The sequence below is a fragment of the Juglans microcarpa x Juglans regia genome, chromosome 1D (assembly GCF_004785595.1).
Source record: "Juglans microcarpa x Juglans regia isolate MS1-56 chromosome 1D, Jm3101_v1.0, whole genome shotgun sequence".
Taxonomy (NCBI): domain Eukaryota; kingdom Viridiplantae; phylum Streptophyta; class Magnoliopsida; order Fagales; family Juglandaceae; genus Juglans; species Juglans microcarpa x Juglans regia.
The window spans coordinates 38,028,036-38,052,778 of NC_054594.1; the positions used below are offsets into that span (position 1 = coordinate 38,028,036).

Genomic DNA, 24,743 nt, shown 5'->3' on the forward strand with positions numbered 1-24,743 from the left:
TTTATTGGCCTAAAAAAAATATAAACAAGAAAAAAAATAAAAATGAAGAATAGAATATCAAAGATGCGTTGTGCATGTGAAGAAATATTGTCCAATTAAATCACAAGTTATAAAATTAAGCAGAAATCATACTATTAACCAATTTAATTCACAACTCAGATTTATGCCTCTTAACCATTTTTTCTATCTAAAACCAATAATAATGTCATGAAATAATTGAAATATATTGATTTTAGATGTATAAAATGTGTAATAATTCAGCTGAATCAATACTTCATGAGATTGAAGGTTCTGGGTTTGAGTCATAGGTTGGTTAAACTTATTGCTGTTTGAGTTAGGCTTAGTTTGGATCTTTAATTCCTCTCAACTAATCATTACAATTTTTTCAAATTTCAACACAAAATATAATAAACAATTCAAAATTTTCAAATCTCAAAATAATAATAATATTAAAAAATAATATTCTAACAATATTTTATCATCTTCACTCAACTCAACTCAACTCAACTCACTTCAACATTCAAACATACCCTTAGTAGTTTTTAAGTAGAATGAATTATATTATCCTCGTAGATCTTATCATTAATTTTTTTTTTTTTACACTGAATATTTATATTTTAAAGTAATTTATTTTATAATAATACATGGTCAACATGCCTCGTACGTAATCCCACGATAGGTTTCCTGTTCGTTGGGGGAAGCATCGTAAGCCTGTTTTGTTTCACTCGACTTCTCTAAAAAGCCCATTCCAAACTTTAGATTCTGTACTCAATAGGTGAGAAGAGCCCACAATAAAATAAAAACGAAGAAGGTCCCTCGACCTTGCAAATTGGGGATGCCTGAAACACATTTTACACTATATTTAGTAGTGTCATTTGAAAATTTTTACATGGTATACCATTCACATAATATAATTTAATTTATAAAATTTAAATTTTAAAATTTATTTTTTAAATCAAATTATATCATGTGAATGTATGATGTAAGTATCTTTAAATATAATTATTCTTTGCGACATTGTCATCGGTACGATATCCCACTAAAAATAACATATTTACGCACTAAGTTGTGAATGCTTAGTAATTTTCCAGGCCTAGCAAGCTCGACCTTACAAATCAAAACCTATCCCATTCAGATATTGGAGAGACCCATCTCATTTATGATAACAAATCAATTACATGCAAGTAGCCGTAGGGAGATCCATCGCTAGACCACATTATAGGTACTTTGGCTCATAAAGTAATCCGCAGAAAGATGGTTGACCCTATCCTCACTTCAGTATAATCGTTTGATTAAACTCCCCACCAACTGGTTGTTGATCTTCGAGACAACTGATACATAATCCCACGTGTGAAGTTGACAACCTGGTCTTGAACCGCCATAAATCACACAGAGGAGGAGGGGGGAAACAAAACTAGAGGAGCTCCCTTATCGATGTCACCAGTGCTATTTAATAATAATATTGTGGGACTGAAAAATGAGGTATAGAGAGGGAGGGGAGGATGATGAAATGATTGCAATAGTAATCAATCACGGCCGTTGATATGTACAATCTGGGATGCGGGGCCCTGGCGATTGATGATTCACTTCCCATTGACGATTGTGATGCGTGACATAGGGAGAGGCGGGTCCCCCCAATTGCCACTCTGTCCCACACCGATTATGTTTTTCCACCCTTTTCTTGTACTCCATTCATAACCCTTGACAGCTCACAAAGTACATATCCACGGCCTCACCATGTCCCCCTATCATATGGCCCATAATCTTTGATATCCATAATTGCCCTCTTGTTATCAATATATTATCAAATGGTTGGGGGTTATACCAAGGGTAAACTGGGCAAGTGGCACGGAGGACATGATATAATATTAATTAGAGGGTGTTAAGCCTTTATCAAAAGGGTTAGAGGGAATAATCAAAGGATGGGAGGATGGGGCCTAAGCCATTATTGGATGTAACGTCTTCTCTTGCATTTTGCTTTTTGGCTAAGACACGAACATCTTTGTGACAATTTGACCGCAATTCTGAAAGCCCCTAATCCTCTTGCTTAGCGTAAATTAATTGCCAATATTATGTCCCGAATAGTAATACAAAGAACAGGTTAGGATTTTTTTTTTCTTTTTAATGGAAAATAGAATGTATTCATTCATAAAAAATGAAGTTATAACTTTGACTAATACATACAGAAAAAAAAAACTCAAATTACAAACTAACTATTCACGGTTATAATAATTAAACATATGTAATTGAGACACTTAATTCACATATAATATATTATTAATCAACCAAATTAAACATTGGCGCTTGGTATGTAATTATTTCTTTTATGATCACCAAAACCCAAAGACGAGCATTGAGAAAAGGTGTGAAAAATAAAAAAAAACCAAAGTTTTAACAAATAAATAAACCAAATTCCTAAATATTTTAGGGTGGAATAGGAAAATGCGGTGCCTTTTGCTAATCTTGAAAGAGTTTTGATACTTTAAAAGCACTCACAAGGAAGTATGTCATTATTATAACACTCAATCAATCAGACAAGAACATATATAGAATTTTTAACCCTTTTTGGAAAAACATTGGGAGCATTGCGTGAGCCTTTCATCTGTCCCACTGTTGTCTAATTTGGAGTCAAACAAACTCTATAATTTGTTTGCAATCTTCAATGGCAAATCAAAATAGACCCAAAAAATTTTGTTGCACTCTATCCAATAAGACAAAACAAAGTGAAGCCGGGTGAGATTTTGAGCGATCTCATCCGATGATCAAATTAGCATACAAAGAATAAGGATAATGCTCTATTTATTAGATTATGAAAATACTAAAATAAAAGAATTTATGATTTTATATATATATATATATATATATATAAATACGTTACACATATTCCTTTTATATGCAGAGAAGTCTTTGATTTTGATTTTGTAGCAATATTTTTATACTTTTCTTGATCCTCAATAGTGTTGTTGAATCGCATACTCTCTTCACTTTCAAAAAATATAATTTGTACGTGAAAACAAGATGTTGGTGACAAATTATTTTCCTCACGTGATAATTAGAATTTAAAAAAAAAAAAAAAGAGAGAGAATTATTTGATAAATAAAAATGATGCTTTCTATCTCTCCATTTTTGGGTATTTATAATTTCATTAATAAATTCTCAATATTATTTAAATGAATTTTTTATTTTTATTTTATTTGTTTGCTTAGGAAAAAGAATGGGAACGGAGGTGCCCAAAGAAAACTACGTACTGTATGTATGGACCTGTGGTTATCAACATTTCGAAAGCTACGTTACGGCGTGAAGTGACGGCGTGAGCACCGACGAGGCACGGCAAGTTGGCAACACATATTAAACAGAAGCGTGAGCACCAACGTGTAAACAGAAGCGCACTTAAAGAGACACACAGACGCACACTCACAGCTCGATAACAAGAGAGAGGACCATCGTCCACAAGGCCCAAGGCCTAAGCCTGAAAGCAGCAGAAACCTGAGAGTCTGAGACCGGAGGCAGAGACTCCGTCCTTTCACAGATCGGACCAAAACCGTGAGTTGTTTCCCACATTTGCCACACTCTGCTTCTTTCTCTGCTCTCTCCGATCTGCTTACTCGTGCATGGTTGAAATGTAGCTCTAAATTCAAATCTTCAATGCCTCGATCCGTGCGGTGTAGTTTGGTTGCTTGTTATTCTTCCCTCTTTGATTTCTCCCTCTCTCTGGATTTACCTTTTCGTGCACTCGGTTCCATTTTCTGCTTCTTCATTGTTGCTTCGATTTGAAATTGTAATTTATTTGTTTGCTTCGAGCTTTGTTTCGCTTCCGCGGAAATGTAGGATAATTTGTCATTTTTGGAATCGAAATAGCACTTTATTTTCCCTTAGTTATAAACATTGAACATGAAAAAGAAGCTTTCTTATTCGATCTTTCTGTTCTTTGACTGCGTTTATTTTAATTGGAAAATCAGCGCCAGGTCTGATTTAGTTCATTCTCTGGTCAATCTGGGTTTTTTCAAAGAACAAAAGCCCTGATTAGCGGGGGTTAACGCAGCTATTTGCTCTAGTTGAGTTTAGTCCTCTGTGTGTGTACACGTATATCGGTATATATGTTGTGTGTATTTCATAGCAGTTAAGATTCAAGCAAAAGTTTAAAGCTATGAATTTTTACGTCCGCGTGAATGTTATTAGATAGATTGATTATTTATAGTTGGAGTCAGCAGATGAGTGATCTCTTTTCTTGATTGAATCTAGAATTGGTGAAATATTGGCTTTAGTGATAGAAGAATATCCTAGTCGCTTATATGCTATTAGTGCAATTCGTCTTGATTTGTCTCCCAATTTCTGGAATTGATGCTTCTTAGTCAGTGATTCTATATTGGTCTCGTGATATCCTAAATGTGGACTGAGCAAACGCCAATACCTGCCTCTACGAGGATTCTTCATATTGTTTTGTAGTGCTTGAGTGCCTATCTTTTCACTTGGGAAAACCCCTTGCTTTCTCCTGGAATTCTCACATCCAAGTTAAGGTTTGCTTCTTGTATGGACAAGGGTCTGTGCTCCCTTTGACATGACTAATTCATTGCTTTATATCCTTTTCATATGAATATCGTAATTTCCTGTGATCATACTTTAGTCTTTTAGATTCACTGTGTCCCTGTTGTCTGTTATTTGTGTTGAATTTGCTTTACTCCAACAATATTGATACACAATTACTATTAGTAGCATTTCCCCCCATCAAATGAAATCTCATTTCTTTTGAATTTTTCTTTTTCTTTTTTTGATAAGTTGAATTTATCCTTTCTTTCATTCATATATATAATTTCCAAGGTTTTCTTTCTGCCAGAAGGCTTCAATTTCCTCTAAACTTCAACTTTCTATAATGAAGACTTTTTTTTTTTATAAGTATAATGAAGACTTTAGTTGAGCCCATAGGAAGAGAGATGCTATCACAAATACATTCCTGGGAAGTGGATTAACCAAGATGTAATCGTTTGTGGACTGAAATTGGATTGCTTTCTTTTTCCTTTGGTTCACTAGTCTGTGTGCACCTTGGTTGTTTCTATTTGCATCTTGTATGTTCCTTTTATCATGTTAACTTTTAAAAGCTTTTCGTATAGGTTCTAATGTTTGTTTCTCTTGGAGAAAGTCTCTCCAAGATTCTTCTTCTCTCTTTTTCTTGATCCATACAATTAATTTCCTGCTAACATATCAAAGAAATTGGTATTGGTGTTATATTTTGTGTATGCTTCAGGCTTCAGAGGTAATACTAATTTTATATCTATGTTTACGTGATTCTAGCCATTTTAAGATGATTGTAATTAAAGACATGGTAACTTGGAAATTAAAACAAAATTGGATTAGTAAATGTAATGGTTGGGAATTTGGGATGCATATATGTTTGCGGCACTGAGAGCATGACCAAATTAATGTGAATGTGATATTTATGTTCCTTTATTGCAGTGCAATGGGAATAGAAGTTCCAGATATTTGTATGGACAAGGAGCCAGATTGTGTCATAGTTTATTCAAACCATGAAACTGCTCCCATTCATCATGATGGGTCTGAGTCATACGAGCATATTAATGAGGGTCCTGAAATCCAAAGTTCAGAAGAAAGCACTGAAGTGAAGGAATATGATGTGAAGGAATGTACTACTGAAAATTCAGTAGAGTTACCTGAACTCTGTCATAATGAAAAATGTAAGGAAGAGCAGAATGCAATAAACTCACATTTTAAAGCAGGTCTGCCTGAAGAAAAGATAAAATCAGAAGCCCAGAAGAAAAGGGACAATGATAGGTCACAAATTCCTGTCAAGCAAGCATCTAGAGCTCTTGCTGCAAATGTTCGAACAAAACACACTGTTCCACAGCCATTTGCACTAGCAACTGAAAAGCGTGCCTCATGTGGAATTTCTCCTGCTGGTGCTCAACCTGATGTTGGGACTCGCCTGAATAAATCATCTGCTGCTAACAATTTGCGACATCCAAATACCACAAAGCCCTATCAGGTAACTACTGACTAATTCTTGATTTCCTGTAAAAGGTATGTCATAAGATCACAATCACTACCATTGAATCATGAATAAATTACCGTTTCTAGTTGGTAAAATGTAATTTTTTTTTTTTTCCAATTGATTTTTAAATTTCTGTATATTCCTGCAGCAAATATCACAAGTGTTACCGAGGAAGCCGCTGCAACCTGATAACAAGAAGCATTCTGATGAAGAAGATTCCTGTTCTGTTGCTTCCTCGTATTCTCTTACCCCTTTCAATCGGAGTTTACTTGTTTTATTTCATGTTTCTTTCTACTTATAAAAAACAAAATCACGTTTCTTTCTTACTTTTCTAGTGTCTCCCCTCACCTTCTCAGTTCTAAAATCAATTTCATCCTTTGACTATGCACAGAACTGCAGTATCTACAAGGGCAATTAAGTCCAGGCCGACTGTTGCATCAGCTCCAGTATTTAGATGCACTGAGCGTGCAGAGAAGCGGAGGGAGGTATTATGATTGAATTTTGTATCCAAAGTTCCTTTTATGTTTGAATATAGGTACTGTGTTTATGACATAGCCTAAATGCAAAGCCACACATCCCTATCATGTTGCCACGTTTCAGTTTTATTCAAAATTAGAGGAGAAACACCAAGCATTGGAAGCTGAGAAAACTCAAAGTGAAGCAAGGACAAAGGTAGGATTCTTTCTCAAGTATCTTTGAACTAGATTATTTAGAGCACTCTCTCTCCCACATGGTGGTCAATAGACTGTTTTTTCTGTCATTGCTTTCCCTCACTCATTTCTGTTTATTAATTTTGTGTGGTTGTGTTAGATAATATTACTATAATTTACATTGCCTCTGTCCTCTTCATGAATTTTGAAAATTTAAGGAAGAGAAAGAGGCATCTATTAAACAACTGAGGAGGAGTTTAATGTTTAAGGCAAGCCCAATGCCAAGCTTCTATCATGAGGGACCTCCACCAAAGGCTGAACTCAAAAAGGTACTGCGTAGACACCTCTTATTCTTATGATGTCTTATAGAAGTACAGGAGCTTATCTGGAACATGTAATTTTTTTATTTTTTTAATCTTTCCTTTCTTGCTTTTCTCTTCTCTTTTTTAGTGGTGCGCATGGCATTATTCCAATGAATTTTATCTATCAAAAAATGAAAATTGTTAAGCTAGTATCTGAACTTCTAGGTTCTTTCTGTTTAGAGATCATAAGTGACAGAAAATGACTATCTTAGTAGTATGCTTAAAATTGATTTTGTTGCTTGCATGAACGTTAGTTACCACCAACTCGTGCAAAATCACCAAAGCTGGGTCGAAGGAAGAGCTGCAGTGATACAGTCAGTTTATCCCAGGGACACAAGGTGAAAGGAGCTTGTGCTCAGGGAAATCGTCATAGCCTTGGTATTGTCAAAGAAGAAACCACCACCGATGGTTCCACCTTTATTAAGGATCAGATCAACATCCAGAATGGTAATACCCTGTGCAAATTCAAAGATGAATCCAAAGAAGCGGAAGGGATAAACGAATCATTTACAACCAAGGTTAATGGTGAGGGGAATATGGTCTTTGATGTCCATTATTGAGTTTCTGGTCAGTTTTCTAATTTATGAGAGGAAATGGATCTTCATTTTCTCTAGTTTTCTTGTGACTGCTCTAAAAAATATGTGTAAGTTATTTCCTTAAACATGCAAGGACTTGCTGCAGTGCTTTGTTTAATGTATGATGTGTAAATTCTGTAAGTTATGTCCATTCATATATATATAAAGTATATAAAGGATTCATCTTTCCTTTCCCTTTTTCTTTTCTTCCATGTAAAATTCAAATTTTTATTTTACAGATTGAAAATGGAAGTGTTTTTATACAACTTACCCACCAAAAAAAAAAAAAAAAAAAACCGTAGCCAAGGGCATGACCAGTAACATAGGCCCCATCTAATTAATTTTTTTTTCTGGACAGGATGCCCTGATTAGGATTCGAAATATTTTCTTTTGTTGGTTTGGGATATTGCACAAAACAGTACTTGTATAACATAATCATCAAAGTTTTTGTTTTCAGTGTAGAACGTGTACCCATATTTTGCTTGGTAGTGTGGGAGTTCTGATATTTGTTTACTGTCACCCTGACCGAGTGATGAGGAGCATAAAGTTTAGGGTGAGGGACCCATTAAGTTGTGCTTTTGTTGGGTTGGAAATCCATGTTTTTGCGTGATTATGCTAAGCCTCATTATTGAAAGTTCTTAAAAGGAAAAGGGTGGAAAGAAGAAAGAAAGAATGACACTATGGAGCGTGAAACACGTCCGTGTTAAAGCTTCTTAGATATCACATAGCAAAAGATGGACTTTCTGAGTAAACTTGCTGGTCTCTCTTGGTTCTTAGGGAGTATTTGTTTCTTTTGTTATCTTCTGTAAATGGCAGATACTCGAAAATGTGCCTCGAATAACAATAACGATCCTAATTGCAAATACCAATTGTTTTGGATCGGTCGCAAAAGTATGTAGTTCTATTAGTGATTATATTTGAAGTTCATTTGCAACACTTGATTAGTAATAGTAGGTACCTTGACGTTATCTCAAAAATTTAACATCTATATCTTCGTAATTTTGCCAACTTTCACAAAATCCTGCTTAAGCTTTTAACAGGCCAACCTGTATGTCTTTCCATTTAAGCTTGTAGTCGCACCATTTGGGGCATCCCATGCGTCAATGAAGGTTCTACGTACCACCTCATATCTTTCCCTTTCTTCAAGTGGGAAGCAAAAGACACCTCCTTTTAACTTTTAAGCACCAATGTCAAGACATCATGTACTATCAACTTTAAGCTCCATACCGATTCACAATAACATCCTCACTAAGCAATGATCAATATATGATCGCGATAGGATCGGTCGATCTATCGGATGGAAGTGAACCATGCCACATGTTATCATTGGAGGATTTGAATGGCAATGCCTGGTGAAATTAAGAGGCTGAGGATGAGCTGTTTTTTTAAAAAATAAAAAATAAATTCTAGATGCTAAAATAATCTTGCTTTGACCTCATTATTCTACCATTCCCTCACACAGAGAGAGAGAGAGATCAGAGAGAGATGAACCTATTAATTAACAGTGGCAACTGGTCTTATTTCTCCCACCAAACTGTGCCTTTTTTGATTCATTTGACATCATTACCTATTGTCCTAACCTATAAGATTTGTTTGGCAGTGTTTACAAAAATCAACATTGACGTACATTAGAAAACGTTTTTTGGTTTGTCTATTGCATGCAAGATGACAATTTTGGTGTAACAAGCAAAAGAAAACTGTGGGGGATGACTAAAGAAGAGACAGGTTAAAATTAGGTGGAGAAGTGCGATGAGATTGCCTGTGCATTCAGCCAAACCTAGCCCAATCTATTTTTTTTACTTCCAAAGTCTAAAGGTTTAATAGGGAACTGTACAAAGTGGGACTCCATGTCACCCGACCCACAAAAAAACTCTCTTCCTCCCCCACGTATATTAAGGGCCAATGAAATGCATGGCTGTTTCAAAATCGAACAGTCCTCTCTCTCTCTCTCTCTCTCTCTCTCTCTCTCTCTCTCCATGAGTTGAGGGGAATGCTGTCTGGTTCGAGACCATGTGAAGCACAGATAATCATTCATTCAAATGATCTCGGACCAGGCTTCATTCCCCCCAACTCTCCAATAGCTAGAGAGTCTTCGTACATGATCGATGGGAAGCTGCCTATACATCAACAATCCAATATTTCTTCTGCTTTCAACATGTAAGTTCTTACTTCTATCCATTTTCTTATATATTATGCATCGATCTCTCCCTTTTCTCTAATGAGAGTGTCAAGCGAAGGAGGGAGGCACGCTGTTTTGAGTACGCTATCCGAAAAGGTACATATAATGGCCTGGTTTAGAGCAAATTCAGGAACACTTACTTTCAATAAAGTGGTTTTTCCTGCAAATAGCATTTTCCTTTGAAATTTGCAACTGGAAGTGCACGTAAAACTCTGTAGGTTCAAACCGTAGGTAATCTGCCAAGACCAATGCTTTTAAATAAAATTGCATTATATATACATCCCTTTGCAGAAAATTGAGTGTGTGTGTGTTATTTTTCGTAGTTTTGTTTTTCTCCTTGATCAAAAAGACAGTCTTTATCTTGAATACTACAAAAGAAAACTACTGGGGATTTTATTCGCAAAAAAGAATGTGCAGATAACTTGTTCACGAGAAGCAAATTCACTAGAACAAACTGGAAAGACAACAAAGAATTACTAATTTCTAGAAGTTATTTGCTTCAGCTTCACCCTTTCAAATCTTGGAAAAGTTTAGGAAATACTCGGAAAACCGTTAAAAAAAATCATAGCTAGGAGTTTAATTTCCAATGCTCCCCAAGTCTGCAAAATCTCTGTTCCTACTACTTCCTACCAAATTCGTTGAAATACAGACACGGGGTTAGTGTGAAAATATGACTGTGTGAAGGCAAAAAAAAATAATAAGCAAATAAAGTTGTGTTTTATCTTTTGGTGGTTGAATCTTGTCTTTCCCTTTGCCTTTGCTTGCTGGGAGTTACAAAGAATATAAGCTCAGGAGCTTTCACTTTATGTGTTGCATGAGAGGGGAGATATTCTTTTGCTACCTATCAAAGTCGAGCTTTGAATTTACTCCTTTTTTCCACCTTAAGACTGCCATCATAACCACCTCCCTCAGTCTAAGCCCATTTCTCTCTCAACTTTTTAATAACATGTGGGTCAGATCCTACCCAATGTTCACATTCAGATTGTGCATGAAAAACCTATACTGCCGTGTATATCTGTTCTTCATGGATTTCATTCGTAAGCCATGCCCCACCATATATGTCAGTCTTCAGATATGTATTTTCATCTTTACTTGGTAGGAATGGGAAAAAACAGAGAACCCACTTAACTAGAGGGGGGGTGGCATATTCCAGTAGGTGGTCTTGTACGATTCATAGACAATTTCTGGTGTTCTCTTTGTGTTGATAAAGTTTTGATACATATGTTGATGAGTGCATGCATGTCTGTGATCCAGACTTCAATGCAACTAATTAAAAAGAACTAGAGGCATGTTTCTGGGTCAAATGGTCGGTGAATATATATATATATTTTTTTGACTTGTTAATGGCATAAATTTGTCCATGTGGTGTTATGTGACCAAGAATTTCAATCTGGAAGAAATGTCAAACAAATGGCAATTAAATATTAACCAAAATTAGAAAAGGTCACCCTCCATCTCCATCACCACAGCTGGTTTCGACCTCTATCATTGTCTAATTATCATTTTCAGTTTGGCAAACTTTCTATCACTTGAATAGCCATAATTTTATGCATTATTGTTTGGAAAACAGGAAAGGTACCAGAATGTGGTAAACTGATGAATTCATCAAGTATCATCATATATATCAAATGGAAATCATAGCTAGCGTAGTAGCTCAACAGATCTTGCCTTAGCCTTTTCGTTGATTTTTGCAAAGCATGTCATGTTCCATTGCAATCAGTCATAAGAAATGACATACGGATTGAGATCTCCTCATAGGAGTCAAAAGAGAAGAGAGACATCTTGAGTGTGTATGAGAAAAAGTAATTCCCATGCTCGATAAAGCCATACGGAATTCGTTGTCAATATTGTAAATGGATTCCCTAATTATTTTCGAGTACTTTTTGGGTGACTTGACCATTTGTAAAATCTATAAAGCATTCAACAGCTAATTGGAAAATTACCTGGAAAAGTCCATTTTATTCAAAACAGGGACTTTGTTGGCCATCACAATCACAGACTTTTTTCCAACACACAAGCTCCCCCCCTCCCATCTTTTTTATGTTGATCCGGGTATTCCGTTATATCCAGATTCACATTTAGATTTATAATACAGTCTGGGTATTTGCTCGAATTAATCTCACTACAAAAAAAACAAGTATTTGTGACAGATTATTTGTGAGGATAATGACTATTTACGATGAAAATAAACTCATTTTAACAAAAAATATTCATTTTCGTATGAAATAACTGAACATAAATAAACAATTTTCTTGTAGTATCTAAACGAATATTCGGTTACTTGAATTGTGACTGATATCCGAATTTATCAAAAAAATCAATTTAAAAAATATTTTAGTTACATATATAATTCATAAATAAGTTGTAATGGTGATAAAGTTATCTGTGTGAATCTAAAAGTTGTGGACATGCAGTTTGTACAAGAGAGTCATGCATTGAAAGCGTACCCATCGTTATCACTTGTCGTTGAGCCGAGTACTGAGGTGTTGTGATGAAATCAGGCTTCGTCCAATTGGTTGGGCCAATCTTCCTCTCGTGGGCCTGTCATCACCATGATGAACTTTTTAAAGTCCATTATGTATGCAACAACCACGTGATAGTTATGATCTAATCTAAAGCCCTCTGCTGCTTCGGTTTATCTAAAAAATTGGGAATCTTTAAATAAAATGATAAAACGGATCGTTTTGTTTTGTTTTGTTTTTTTTTAGGCGATAAAACGGATTGTAATATACAAATTCAAGAATTCTTCCAAGAGAGAAAGGACAAATAAACAAATATTTTTTTTTAAAAAAAAAACGGATTGCAATGTACAAATATTGGTCGCGGTTCGGCTCTAACCATCCTAAACAAGTATCAACATGTCTAAATAATGAGATGAGATGAGATGAGATTATCTCTTAATAATAATAAAATAAGTTATAAACAATAATTAAATATTTGAGTTAATATATTTTATGAGAGAAAAATTAAATAAAATTAAATAAAACTATTATAAAACTGAAATATTATTATAATACTATTTTTTATATTTTGTTTAAAAGTTTAAAAATTTGTAATTATTAGATAATGATTAGATAAAAAATTTAAAAATTTAAAAATAAAAAATGTTTGTGTTTATAATATTTAGATATTGAGATAACATATTATGAAATGAGTTGAAATGAAATTGAATGGCTTGGAAATATTTTGCTATCTAAATTATGCCTAAAAAAAAAAATAATATTATATACAATTTTGAATTATGCAATCTTTGTCTACTTTTTTTTTAAAAAAGGGAAGTTATCGTTAAAAAAAAAAAAATTATGTAAATCTTAAATTTATTATTATTATGTTTTTAAAAAGTACGTGACTGCATATTAAATTTTTTGATAAGGATATACGCGCAAAGATGCTGATCCTCTACCGGATAGGAGCACCCAATCTCTAACACTGAAGGCATCTTTCCTTAAAAATAAAAATCTTAAGAGGATAATGCTAGTCCTCTTCCGCTCCCACCTCTGGGAGTTACTGCTGACATTTTTGTTTTTGTTTTTATTTTTTTACTTTGTGTTTAAAGAAATATTTTTTAATAATGTTACGAATTTTTTTAAAAAATAATATTTAAAAGTGTTAAAAAATATATATAAAAAAAATATATTAAAATAACTAGTGAGAACCAACGGTGACTATAGTGCCATCCTAAAATTAAGAAAAATGAAATTCTCATCACTGATTCTTATAGTTCGGTGTTATTATTGAAATTTTTTATTTTATTTTATTTATTTTTAAGGAATTATTTTTTAATAATATTGTATTTTTTTTAATTTTTTAAAAATATTTAAAAGTGTAAAAAAATACATATAAAAGGATAAAAAAAAAAAACCAATTATACTTAACCATAACTACCAGCGGAGCGGTGGACGTAACAGTGTCCAATCTTAAAATCAATTTAGAAAAACGCTTGTTGCAAGCGTCCGGTGTAAATGGCTTGTAAACGGGACGGACGTGGAAATCACTCATTTCAAACCCTCCGAATTTAAAATACTATGGGCTGTGAGAGAGATCGAGTTGATGAGAGAGAAAGATTGAGCTGATAACAGAGAGTGCTGATGAGAGAGAAAGACCAAGCTAATGAGCTGATTAAAGAGAGTTGATAAAAGAGACGACCTGAGTAGCGAGAGATAAAGAGAGTTGATGATAGAAAATTGATAAGAGAGCTGAAGAAAAAGAACTTGTACGTTTAGAGAAAAAAAAATAATAATATACATTTAAAGTGATATAGACGGTTGTATCCAATGAAAAATCAAATTAATAACAGTACGTTATCCTCCTCAACCTCAATTATCACTTGCTAATTACGACCTTAACCCCAACCACCACGCTCCACAAATCGCGTAACCTAACACGACCCCCGCCACCCCTATCGACGGCCTCTACTATGCCAGGTCATCTCAAAAGACTTAATTCAACTACCCTAACCGTCCCCTCCCTCCCTCCCTCTCACCCTTTTTGCGTTCTGTGTCGTGTCGGAGAGTACCCCGTGGTCCATGTAGATCGAGCTCGCTGACTTTTCGGGAAAGTCTAAGAGGATTAGGGAGGTCATGGATGAGCCGTTCTTCGATCTCGTGGAGTTTCTGAGGCGGCCTTCGATCGCCGAGACATTCGTCGACATTTTGCTCTGCGCAGTTCCGATTTGGCTGGCCGTAACGATCGGCCTGGTCATCGGGTGGTCGTGGCGGCCTAGATGGACCGGCCTCGTCTTTCTCGGCCTTCGCTCCAAGTTCCGCTTCCTCTGGACGGCTCTGCTTGGTTTCGGAGCTCGCCGCCTCTGGATCGCCTTCACGGCCTTCTCCTTCTTCTCTGTTTGCCGAACCATCTGGTCCAATTTCGGACGCAAAAGCAAGGGATCGGCGCCCACATCAAAGTTATCAATCCCAGGATATGTCGACGCTGTTGGGCGAGTATTTCTTAACAGAAAATCTAATATTTTTTGGCTTTTATTTATCTTTTTGGAATATTGTTGTGAATGTTATGTGGTAAATAAGGAAATTCAGTGTCTTGGTTTATGCGTTCGTTTTGGTTTCGCTAATTTTTTAATTGGTTACTGTGATTATCTTAGTGCAACTGAGCGTAACCATATAATGTTATTATTTATTATTATCTGCTAACTGGAAGTGGGATTATTTCGGTTTTGGGCAATATGGCAGGTTTGTGAGTGGGGTGAGACACAAAATTCTCTTCTCATCATTATACATTTTCAAATCACCATACAAAATATAATAAACAATTCAACTTTTTCAAATCCTAAAACAATAATAATATTAAAACATAATATTTAAGACTTTCAAACAAAACACAAAATTCTCATCTCACTCCCAAACCTGTAATATAGTTATGGTTTGTGCATAATATGAGATGACCATACCATTGCTTGATTGATATAAGTTGGCACATTGTTGGCGAGAGTAGTGCAATTTCTTTTGATGATCTTTTGGATGAGACCCAGGTATTTGGCCTTCATAATTTTGAGTGTTAAGGAAGCAGGGTTTAATGAGTGTAAAATGGCCATGTTTTGGAATTGGGATTTGTCAGGGATATTGGGAGTTTCAGTTGTCCTATCCAGAGTTAAGGGCATAATTTCTTAAAAAAAAAGAGTGATTTGAGCTCAAAGATTTACGTTTGGCACGTGAATTTTTATACACTGGTAACCTTGTATGAGAGACCAGCTACTTGCCTTGGAAGATCTATATGCTTGATTGGTGACATATTGATTTTTAAAATTGGTGACTTAGTGAAATGGAGGATGGTTTTGGGTGTACTGTTGCTGCACATTTTTTGTCAATTGTATTGACGAGTTTATTGTGGGAGAGCATGCTACTCTGATCCAGTGCTTTCATATAGGGAGTATTTTTTTACTCTGCTTGACAGTAGGACCTGGAAATACAGATTTTTGTGCCTCCTCAAAGCAATTATACCAGACAAGACATAAAAAAATTTGCTGATAATATTTGGAAGTGTTTTCACTTGATAGCATTATGTGTATGTCTGTAGTAAGAATGGATGGTTGCTGTTTATGTTGTATATCGGGTCAATGATTGGGCAATCAATGGAACAGTGTATATGCCTATAAAAGAATTAAAAATGGACGTTAACTAAATCGTAAACTATCGAATATGATGCTTATTGTATCATACATGGTGCTGAAGTAGAAATGCCTTGTACGTTTTCTATAGATACAACAAATAAGGTTATTTTTCCAACTGAAATTGCAACATTGATGTTAATTATGCACCTAGTTCAAAATCATTTGATTTTTTCCCTGGAATAATCATTGATTCATGTAGACAACTGTCAACTTTGGTAGTGCTTTTTTTGTGCATCAGATTGATATGCCACTTTAGGGAAGGAATGAAATTGTCTCCTAATGATTTTGGCCTAATGACCATGTAATTAATTTTGTTTATGAACTGCCTCTTTTATTTGTTTTCTTGAGTTTTTTGAGATGATATAAATTTTCTCTAATTGTATTATGTTGCTTGCTGTGTTTATAATCTATTTTTTGACAAGTAAAAATATTATATATATATATATATCAAAAGGAGTAACCAAGTACACTGAATGTATACAAGAGAAGACCTTGCCCATAATAGAAAACCCCTAATAACCCAAAAAGCCCGTGAAAAACAACCCAAAATACACCAAGCCCGACCCCAACCCCTTACTTCCCGTAGAACTAAAACTCTACCCAAAAACTTCTCCATGTGAAATTCTCACGAATTGTTGAATCTCGTTAACTTTAGGCAAAATCCAATCCGCTATTGGAGGAAGAGAGACCAGGGGAGCCACAATATCCCTAGACATAGTATCCACCTGCACCAATGCCAAATCCATATTCAAATCCGGTTCCACCTCAGCAACTCCATTGGTTCTCTCCAATGGTATGATATCAAGTCCATTTACCTCTGGTGACCCTTTATACTCAACTTTAGCGGGTCCCATCACCAATGATTTGATACCATTTTCCTTCAACTTCGACGAGGGAGCCATATTCTCTTTGAGTACAGAAGTCGCTTGAGGCGAATGACATTCCATTGCAAATGTCTCTATGCCGATACCCGACGTAGAATCCACTTCAAATAACCCAGACTTCCTTTTGACCCACCATACTCTTCTGGATCTGGGTATAGGAGCAGGGCTAAATCCGATTTTCCCTTTTTCTTTATCTGAGTTTAAAGGATTTGGGCCTATCTTAGCCTCCAGTTGAAAGCAGGTCTATTTTCATAGACAAAAAAGCTATCGCTGCCTTCAATTTGACAAGTTGGGTTTCCATCTCCTTTAAGGGATTATGCATCGCGACAAGCTGGTTCTGTGGCGTGATCTGCAAACCACTTCCATCAATCCCCTCAAAGCTGGCACATATGATCGGCTCGCCACTGTGGATGTACTTGGGTCTTTATGATTTACCTCCAAGTTGATGTTCTCATTCTTCTTTTGGTTTTCCTTCTTTGACCCATCAACAAAAAGCATATCCGCAGCTCTGCGTAATTCCGCAGCAAATTTCTCCCAACCTAGACCTTCATACCCTTCAGGAATGACTACAACACTCCGCCAGCCTCCTCCACCATATTCTGTGACCGTTAGAAACCTACCATGCTCGTTGGAGCATCGTTGAGCCATGAATGTTCTGTTTCCTTCACGCAAGTGTTTTGTGAAATCCAAATTTCTCCCCGCCTGCAATACTGCTTCCACCATAGCCATTAGCCATTCTATACCACTACGACCCATCACTACAAATCCCAAACCCTTCTACTCTCCCCAATTTTTAAGGAAGACCTCCATGTTTCTGGCAAAAGTTCGAAAACCTTTGATTCCACCCAAAAGCGCACCATCTGACCCATACTAATCAAACCTATAACTTTAGTTGCAGGAGCATCCCAAGCTGCATGTCTTCACGTTGAGAATGCACAAAAGAGTAACAGAAGCCCCTAATACGAGTTAACGGAGAAAACAGAGTTGCCGGAGGATGACCGACATTGGAGGCCCACAATGTGGTAGCCGGAGTCCATCGAAACAGCCCGTCGAAACAGTATCAAAAGCAGTCCGTCGAAACAGCAAAAAAGCAGCAAACTCCCAGTCGCCGGAGAAGACGACATCGGAGGCCCCACAACTGAGTCGCCTGGGTCTGTCGTTCAGAGGTCTGTGGCAGTGTCGAATATGACGGCAACAACTTGACACTTCCAACAATGAAGAAAATCGAAGGAGCCAGTTTGCCGGCGAGGACCAATGTCGGATGGCCCATAGCGAGGACGCGGGGGCCCATCGGCCGCGTATGTGACGGTGGTGTGGTGTGGTGTCACTCGCCGGTCGATGGTGGGTGGGGGGTGGCAGCGGGATAGATGGGTTAGGTCTTTCTCTTGGCTCACTGTTCACTCACGGGTCTCGTACGGAGAGAATTTTAAATGTCCCGCTATGATTTTATTGGTGATAAAAAAAAAACTCTTACAAACAAAATCTGGTATAGTGTTGGAGCAATTCTATTTCTTATTCATACTTTAATTGGTTTGTGATTCCTTTAACTTTCCTGCAGCTCCACCACAGAAGGTGAGGGGCAAGTGCAGGACATTGTCACAGAGAATGATCTAGAACACTTATTGCATCTTCTTGGAGGGAAGAATGGAGAGTTGGAATGGCAAAGTTTCATGGACAAGTCTACTCCTAACATGGCATACCAAACTTGGCGCCATGAGCCTCCGGTAGATTCTGACTTTGACTTCTATTATATGTATTTTCTGTTCTTCATCAGCTAAAATGATGTGTATGAGTTTCATTACATGTAGTGTACCCAAGAAGAATATTGGCTTCTCATTCATTCATAGAGAAACTTGTTAAGGATAAAAAGGATGCCTAGATTACTTATCTTTTTTTTCTTTTTCTTTTTTTGGGGGGGGGGGGGGGGGACTTTTCTATCGTGTGACACATTTATGTAAAATAAAAAAATAACTATATATAAAACTATATCTTGATAATTTGCTACTAACATGTAAAAATAAAATTCTAAAAACACAACTTAATATACATTTTAGATTTATGATGATAATGTTTCATGGAATAATATTCATCTATTATTATTTTTGTAATGGATGAATATTTATTTTTGTAATGGATGAATATTTTAGTAATGTATTTTTTTAGGGGGGCCAACTTTTCTATCGTGTGACACATTTATATAAAATAAAAAACAGATTAAAAAATAAAAAAAAACATAACCATATATAAAACTATATCTCGATAATTTGCTATAAATGTGTAAAAATAAAATTCTAAAAACACAACTTAATATACGTTTCAGATTTATGATGATAATTTTTCATGAAATAATATTCATCCATTATTGTTTTTGTAATGAAATATTTGAATTTATTTTTTTCATAGAATCTATCAAGTGATCTTTCAGAAGGCAATCTTTCATTCTTGTGTGTAATCTACTTTTATTAAATTTCATGTAAAATCTAGATATTTTCGTGTTACATTAAACATATAATGATATTTTTTTTATAGGTAATCATGAAGTTTTATTTATAGAAAAAGGGAAATTCCAAATACATAGGAAGTATACATGAGAAGCCCCTGGTTAGAGTTTACAATCGAAAGGAGAAAATCGTGGACATTTTGTCCATTACAAACTTTTAACTCATCCATTGTTCTCTCACGATCTTCGAAGCTCCTACCATTTCTCTCCTGCCAGATGCACCAACACATACATATAGGAACCATTCTCCAGATGGCTGCCACTTGTGAGTTATCGTGAAGGCCTCTACAACTTGCAATGAAATCCACCAATCTAAGAGGCATGACCCATGACAATCCTATTCTCATGAAAAAATCATCCCACATGGTCCTGGCCACCTTGCAATGTAAAAGCAAATGATCTACTGATTCACCATTTTTCTTACATATACAACACCAGTCCAACACCATTACTTGGCATTTCCTTAAATTATATGTGGTAAGGATCTTGTTCAATAATGTTGTCCATATGAAGAAAGCTGCTTTTGAAAGAGCTTTCGTCTGCCATATACTCTTCCATGGGAACATAGTCATTCTAGGACTCGTTAGAACTTTGTAAAATGATCTAATAGTGAATTTACCTTTCTTGGATGGGCTCCAGTTCATCTTATCACCGGTACCCTTGGTCATGTTTACGGAATATAATGTCACATAAAACTCTGTAATAGTCTCCAACTCCTAGTCTTGGGCTGCCCTAGTGAACTCAATATTCCATTGAGGGGAGCTGCTAGAAATGACCAAGACGTCGGCTATCGCTGCATCCTTTTCTCATGCAAGCTCAAAAATGACCAGGAAGGTGTCTTGTAGACTTCTTTCACCACACCATTTGTCATACTAAAATCTAACACGAGAACTGTCACCCACCACAATATGTTCATGTCCTCGGAAGATCTCCCAATGTCTCCTAATGTGTTTCCAGAAACCCACCCCATATGGGCCGCATGCCTCATTCGAGCATCATCCTTCCCAACCCTGATCCCCAAACTGTGAATCTATAACTGACTTCCATAGGGCCCCTCTTTCATGTTGATACCTCCACAACTATTTACCTAGTAGTGCTTGATTAAATTTTGTCAAGTGGTGAATTCCCAATCCACCCCTAGAAAATGGAGTACAGACCGTTGACCAATTAACTAGATGAAATTTAAATTCTTCCCCCAATCGACTCTACAAGAAATCTCTTTGTAACTTCTCAATACGGTTGGCAACCTTTGTAGGGAGTGGGAACAATGACAGGAAATAGTTAGGTAAGTTAGAAAGAGTACTTTAATTAAAGTCAACCTACCACCTTTCAACAAATACAACATCTTCCAATAAGCCAATCTGCGCTCTACCTTTTCAACCACTCCATGCCAAACTCCTTTGTATTTGAAGGGAGCGCCCAAAGGTAAGCCAAGATACTTCAAAGATAGAGATGATACCTTGCACCCTAAGAGAGCAGCTAAATTCTCCGCTTCAGGGACTACCCCCACTAGCACCAATTCAGACTTTGAAAGATTAACTCTCAATCTCAAAAAAGCTTCAAAACAAAAAAGTAGAGCCCACAAGGATTGAATGTGCCCGAGATGTGCACCACATAAGATAAGAGTGTTGTCAGCAAATAGCAGGTGAGAAATGTCAAGATCGCCATTTCCCACCGAGAAACCATAGAGTAACCCACCTTCCACAAGGCCCACAATCATCTTACTGAGAGCTTCCATTACAAATAGAAAAAGTAGAGAGAGTGGGTCCCCCTGTCTCAAACTACGGGAGGAGTTGAAGAAACCCACCGGTGAGCCATTCACCAAGATAGAGAATCGAATTGTAGAGATGCAAAATTTGACCCATTTTGGCCATTTCTCCCCAAAGCCACATCTTGCAAGCAAATAAAGTAAGAACTCCTAGTTGACGTGATCATAGGTTTTCTCCATGTCTAATTTGCAAAGCAACCCGGGTTCTCTAGATTTGAGTCATCCGTCCAAAACTTCATTTGCAATCAAGACTGAATCTAGGATTTGCCTACCTTTGAAAAATGCATTTTGCAGCTTTGATATTAGCTTTTCCACCACTAAGCTCAATCTATTCGCTAGCACTTTGGACAGAAGCTTATAAACCCAATTTACAAGGCTAATGGGGCAATAGTCTCTAACATCCGAGGACCCCATCTTTTTGGGAATGAGTGCTAGGAAGGTAGCATTAAGACATTTTTCAAATCTAGCATTAGTGTGAAACTCTTGAAAGACCTGCATAAGATCTTCCTTGATCACTTCCCAACAAGAAAATTATGTAGACCTTAAATAAATTTTTTCTTGCTCAATGAAGTCTAGAGGATAAAACCTCTCAACTACTTTTCATATAGATCATCAATCTTAAATGATTTTTCTTGTATTTTCACTTTGAATTCCATATTAACAAGCCTAATATTGTATAACAAAAAACTTTGGGATTTGTATTAATAAATTTATTATTTCTCCTAAACTTAATTTAAATTAATCTTAGTGAGGCCACATCTTTGAAAATAGATAATATATGGAAATTATACAAAATTTTGGGACTATAGGAAAAAAATTGGAGAGACATTTCTAGGTATATTGAAATTTTAGAAACTTCTAGAAAGCATATGGGGATTACAAGTTTTTTTTTTTTTTTTTTTTTGGGGGGGGGGGGGGGGGTTCATTTTACTTGCAATTTTCAGTCAATTTTATATGTTCTGCATGCATGACATGCATTTGGTGAATTGTTCTTATATTCGTTCCAACATCTTATGAAAAGCAGGGATTCCATTTCTTGTTGCAGCGTTGGGCCTTTTTAGTCTTGCTTAGATGATAGACATATGTTACTTCCTTCCATATTTTTAACATACAAATTTGTGACTTTTAAAAGATGATTGAGGAGCTTGTGCCCCTGTGCCCTAGTTAGCCTCTTCTCTATTTGTTTGCTTTGCATGTATATTATCTTATATTTGACCTCGCAGCATGTTCTCTAAGATGTTGTCTTTCCCATTCTTGTAGTAGTTTAACTATATTGTGTCTTACCATCTGACGGTGATTTTGTTATCAGACTGGCCCGCCAGTTTACCGTAGTAGAACTGTCTTTGAGGATGCAACGCCTGAGGTTGTTAGAGATTTCTTCTGGGATGATGAATTTCGACCTAAGTGGGATCCTATGCTTGTGTATTCCAAAATATTGGAGGAGTGCCAATATACAGGGACAATGATTGTTCACTGGATAAAAAAGGTTTGTATATCAAAATATTTGCAGGGTCGTATGTATGCCTTGGTTTTATAATACAACCACTAATAAAAAAAATGTATTAATACCTTAATTTACTCCCCTCCTATTTGCAGTTCCCTTTCTTCTGCAGCGATCGAGAATATATCATTGGTCGAAGAATATGGGAGGCTGGGAAGACTTACTATTGTGTGACAAAGGTATTAGTTGCAACATATATTCATTTATTTTTTAGCAGTAATCTTGTCCTTTATTGCTTCTTTACTGTCCCTTGAAGAACAGGCCCTTCTAGAGTGTTATGACTGCAGGGATCGAGATGGTCAGTGGTAACTATTCATGATCATAAAAACAACTCTATAAATAATGATAGATTGTTCTGGACAAATTGGATATTCTTCGCTATTTTTTAGTATGTTCGTCAGTTCTTGTGTAATCTAGAATATAAGTGTACCTAAAAAGACTAAGAAATACTAATGGAGTGTATATGAGTAACCTTGTTCCTCTTCTTGTATGTTTTGTGGCATTGAAACATGTCACTGCTATTTATTTTGCTTTTTTTGCTCCCTTGGCCTAGCCAAGGACATAGAATCACCTGTTAATTTGGTTGTTTCGTTGAGAAGCTTCAGAGACCTCTCCCCAGAGAGCCTTTTTTTTAATCTTTTGATTGCATCTTGGATTATACCATGGTTAGCTGAGATGAAAATAATGTTTTGGCTAATGAAAATAGTTGATATAGGGGATTCCGTGACCCTCCCTCCCTCCCTCCCTCCCACCACCCAACCAACCCTCAAAAAATAAAAAATAAAAAATAAAAAAGAAAAAATAATAATAATAAAAGAAAAAGAAAAAGAAGGAAAAATGAAAGAAAATGATTGATTAGAGGGTAAAGCTTCTGGATATTTTATGAGTTTCCTTTGTCACTTTACTAGATTTGCATGATGTTGTTTGGTTCAATGTCTTTAACTTGGCTTGTATTTGTACTGTCAAAAAAGATTATACATAATAGTAGTATGTGATTCCTAACGTATTTACAGCATATGGGCATGTCTTAATATGTGAGCTACAATATTGTAGGGTGTGCCGTATCCATCTTTACCCAAGCGTGACAAGCCTCGACGTGTTGAGCTATATTTCTCTAGTTGGATTATCAGGGCTGGTAAGAGTGCTAGTTGTTTTCTTTATTTTTGCAACAATGCGGTAAGAAAATTTCAGTGACAACCGAGTGTTGCTGTCATATTTGCTGAATTTGGAAAATATATGCAGTGGAATCTCGTAAGGGTGATGGACAGTTGTCGGCATGCGAGGTTACACTTGTGCATGATGAAGACATGGGAATACCCAAAGATGTGGCAAAGTTGGGAGTCCGTCATGGCATGTGGGGAGCTATCAAGAAATTGCATTCTGGCTTGAGAGCATATCAGAATGCGAGGAAATCAGACGCTTCTTTGTCTAGAAGCGCACTGATGGCAAGAATCACAACAAAGATTCCTTTGGTGGGAGGCATGGACTCTTTAGAGCCAGCTTCTGGTGAAGAGCAAAATGATCAAGCTGTGGTGAATAAGCTACAAAAAGACCATGGCATTGATTGGAAATGGTTAGCTATAGGTGGAACGGTGGCTCTCGTTTTTGGACTTCACTCGGGTGCAATAGGTAAGGTGTTGTTACTGGGAGCAGGGAATAGAGTTGCTCGGAGGTGAGAAACATTATTGTATTTCTGTCTGTTATGGGGATTCATGAAATTTTTATCTATATATCAACACATGAATTGTTACTTATTGAGATCATATAGAATTTCTTAAATTTTGCTCTCTCTCTCTCTCTCTCTCTCTCTCTCTCTCTCTCTCTCTCTCTCTCTCTCTCTCTCTCTCTCTCTCTCTCTCCTTTTACATGGCGATTTGGAGAGTTAGGATTGACATGTTATCTCGGGGGATTGGCGTGGATTTTGATCTTCAATAACTAACCACCATACTCATGCACTGTTGTTTCAGTCCACACTCTTTTATTACATTTTCATTTGGAATCAGTAACTTGGCAAAACAGAAAAAACAAAAAATAAAAAACAAAAAATAAAATCAGCGACTGCTCTTTATCTTCTATTGATGTTATAGTTTGTAGACTCTGATACAAACTTTTTTCTTATGATCTTTAATTGCAGTGATAATCCATAGTTATAGATCTGGGTTTCATTATCATTGTCCGCCATGAATTTAGTTCCAC

General features: G+C 36.2%; 2 protein-coding genes across 3 annotated transcripts; both read left to right on the forward strand.

Annotated features, from left to right (window-relative positions):
* The first annotated feature begins 3,370 nt into the window (after positions 1-3,370).
* Positions 3,371-7,786, forward strand: LOC121252218 (protein WVD2-like 3). Of its 2 annotated transcripts, XM_041151761.1 has the most exons (8): positions 3,371-3,543; positions 4,353-4,517; positions 5,452-5,998; positions 6,153-6,241; positions 6,396-6,489; positions 6,605-6,676; positions 6,873-6,983; positions 7,271-7,786. In XM_041151761.1, exons 3-8 carry the CDS (start codon positions 5,456-5,458, stop codon positions 7,574-7,576), a joined length of 1,215 nt encoding a protein of 404 aa, XP_041007695.1. In that variant the 5' UTR covers positions 3,371-3,543; positions 4,353-4,517; positions 5,452-5,455; the 3' UTR covers positions 7,577-7,786. The 2 variants fall into 2 exon arrangements, with proteins under 2 accessions (XP_041007695.1, XP_041007688.1); XM_041151754.1 differs by lacking the exon at positions 4,353-4,517.
* Positions 7,787-14,098: 6,312 nt separating this feature from the next.
* Positions 14,099-24,326, forward strand: LOC121252209. The gene is made up of 6 exons (XM_041151742.1): positions 14,099-14,706; positions 18,337-18,502; positions 22,356-22,532; positions 22,643-22,726; positions 23,601-23,682; positions 23,790-24,326. Exons 1-6 carry the CDS (start codon positions 14,351-14,353, stop codon positions 24,221-24,223), a joined length of 1,299 nt encoding a protein of 432 aa, XP_041007676.1. The 5' UTR covers positions 14,099-14,350; the 3' UTR covers positions 24,224-24,326.
* The last annotated feature ends 417 nt before the right edge of the window (positions 24,327-24,743 follow it).

Bases quoted from the DNA above. Each gene is read 5' to 3' on its own strand.
- LOC121252218 (XM_041151761.1), top strand. From the start codon at position 5,456: ATGGGAATAGAAGTTCCAGATATTTGTATGGACAAGGAGCCAGATTGT. The intron at 6,242-6,395 runs GTATTCTCTTAC...GACTATGCACAG, and splicing joins TCCTGTTCTGTTGCTTCCTC to AACTGCAGTATCTACAAGGG. The intron at 6,984-7,270 runs GTACTGCGTAGA...CATGAACGTTAG, and splicing joins CAAAGGCTGAACTCAAAAAG to TTACCACCAACTCGTGCAAA.
- LOC121252209 (XM_041151742.1), top strand. From the start codon at position 14,351: ATGGATGAGCCGTTCTTCGATCTCGTGGAGTTTCTGAGGCGGCCTTCG. The intron at 22,533-22,642 runs GTTTGTATATCA...TCCTATTTGCAG, and splicing joins TTGTTCACTGGATAAAAAAG to TTCCCTTTCTTCTGCAGCGA. The intron at 23,683-23,789 runs GTAAGAGTGCTA...AAATATATGCAG, and splicing joins TAGTTGGATTATCAGGGCTG to TGGAATCTCGTAAGGGTGAT.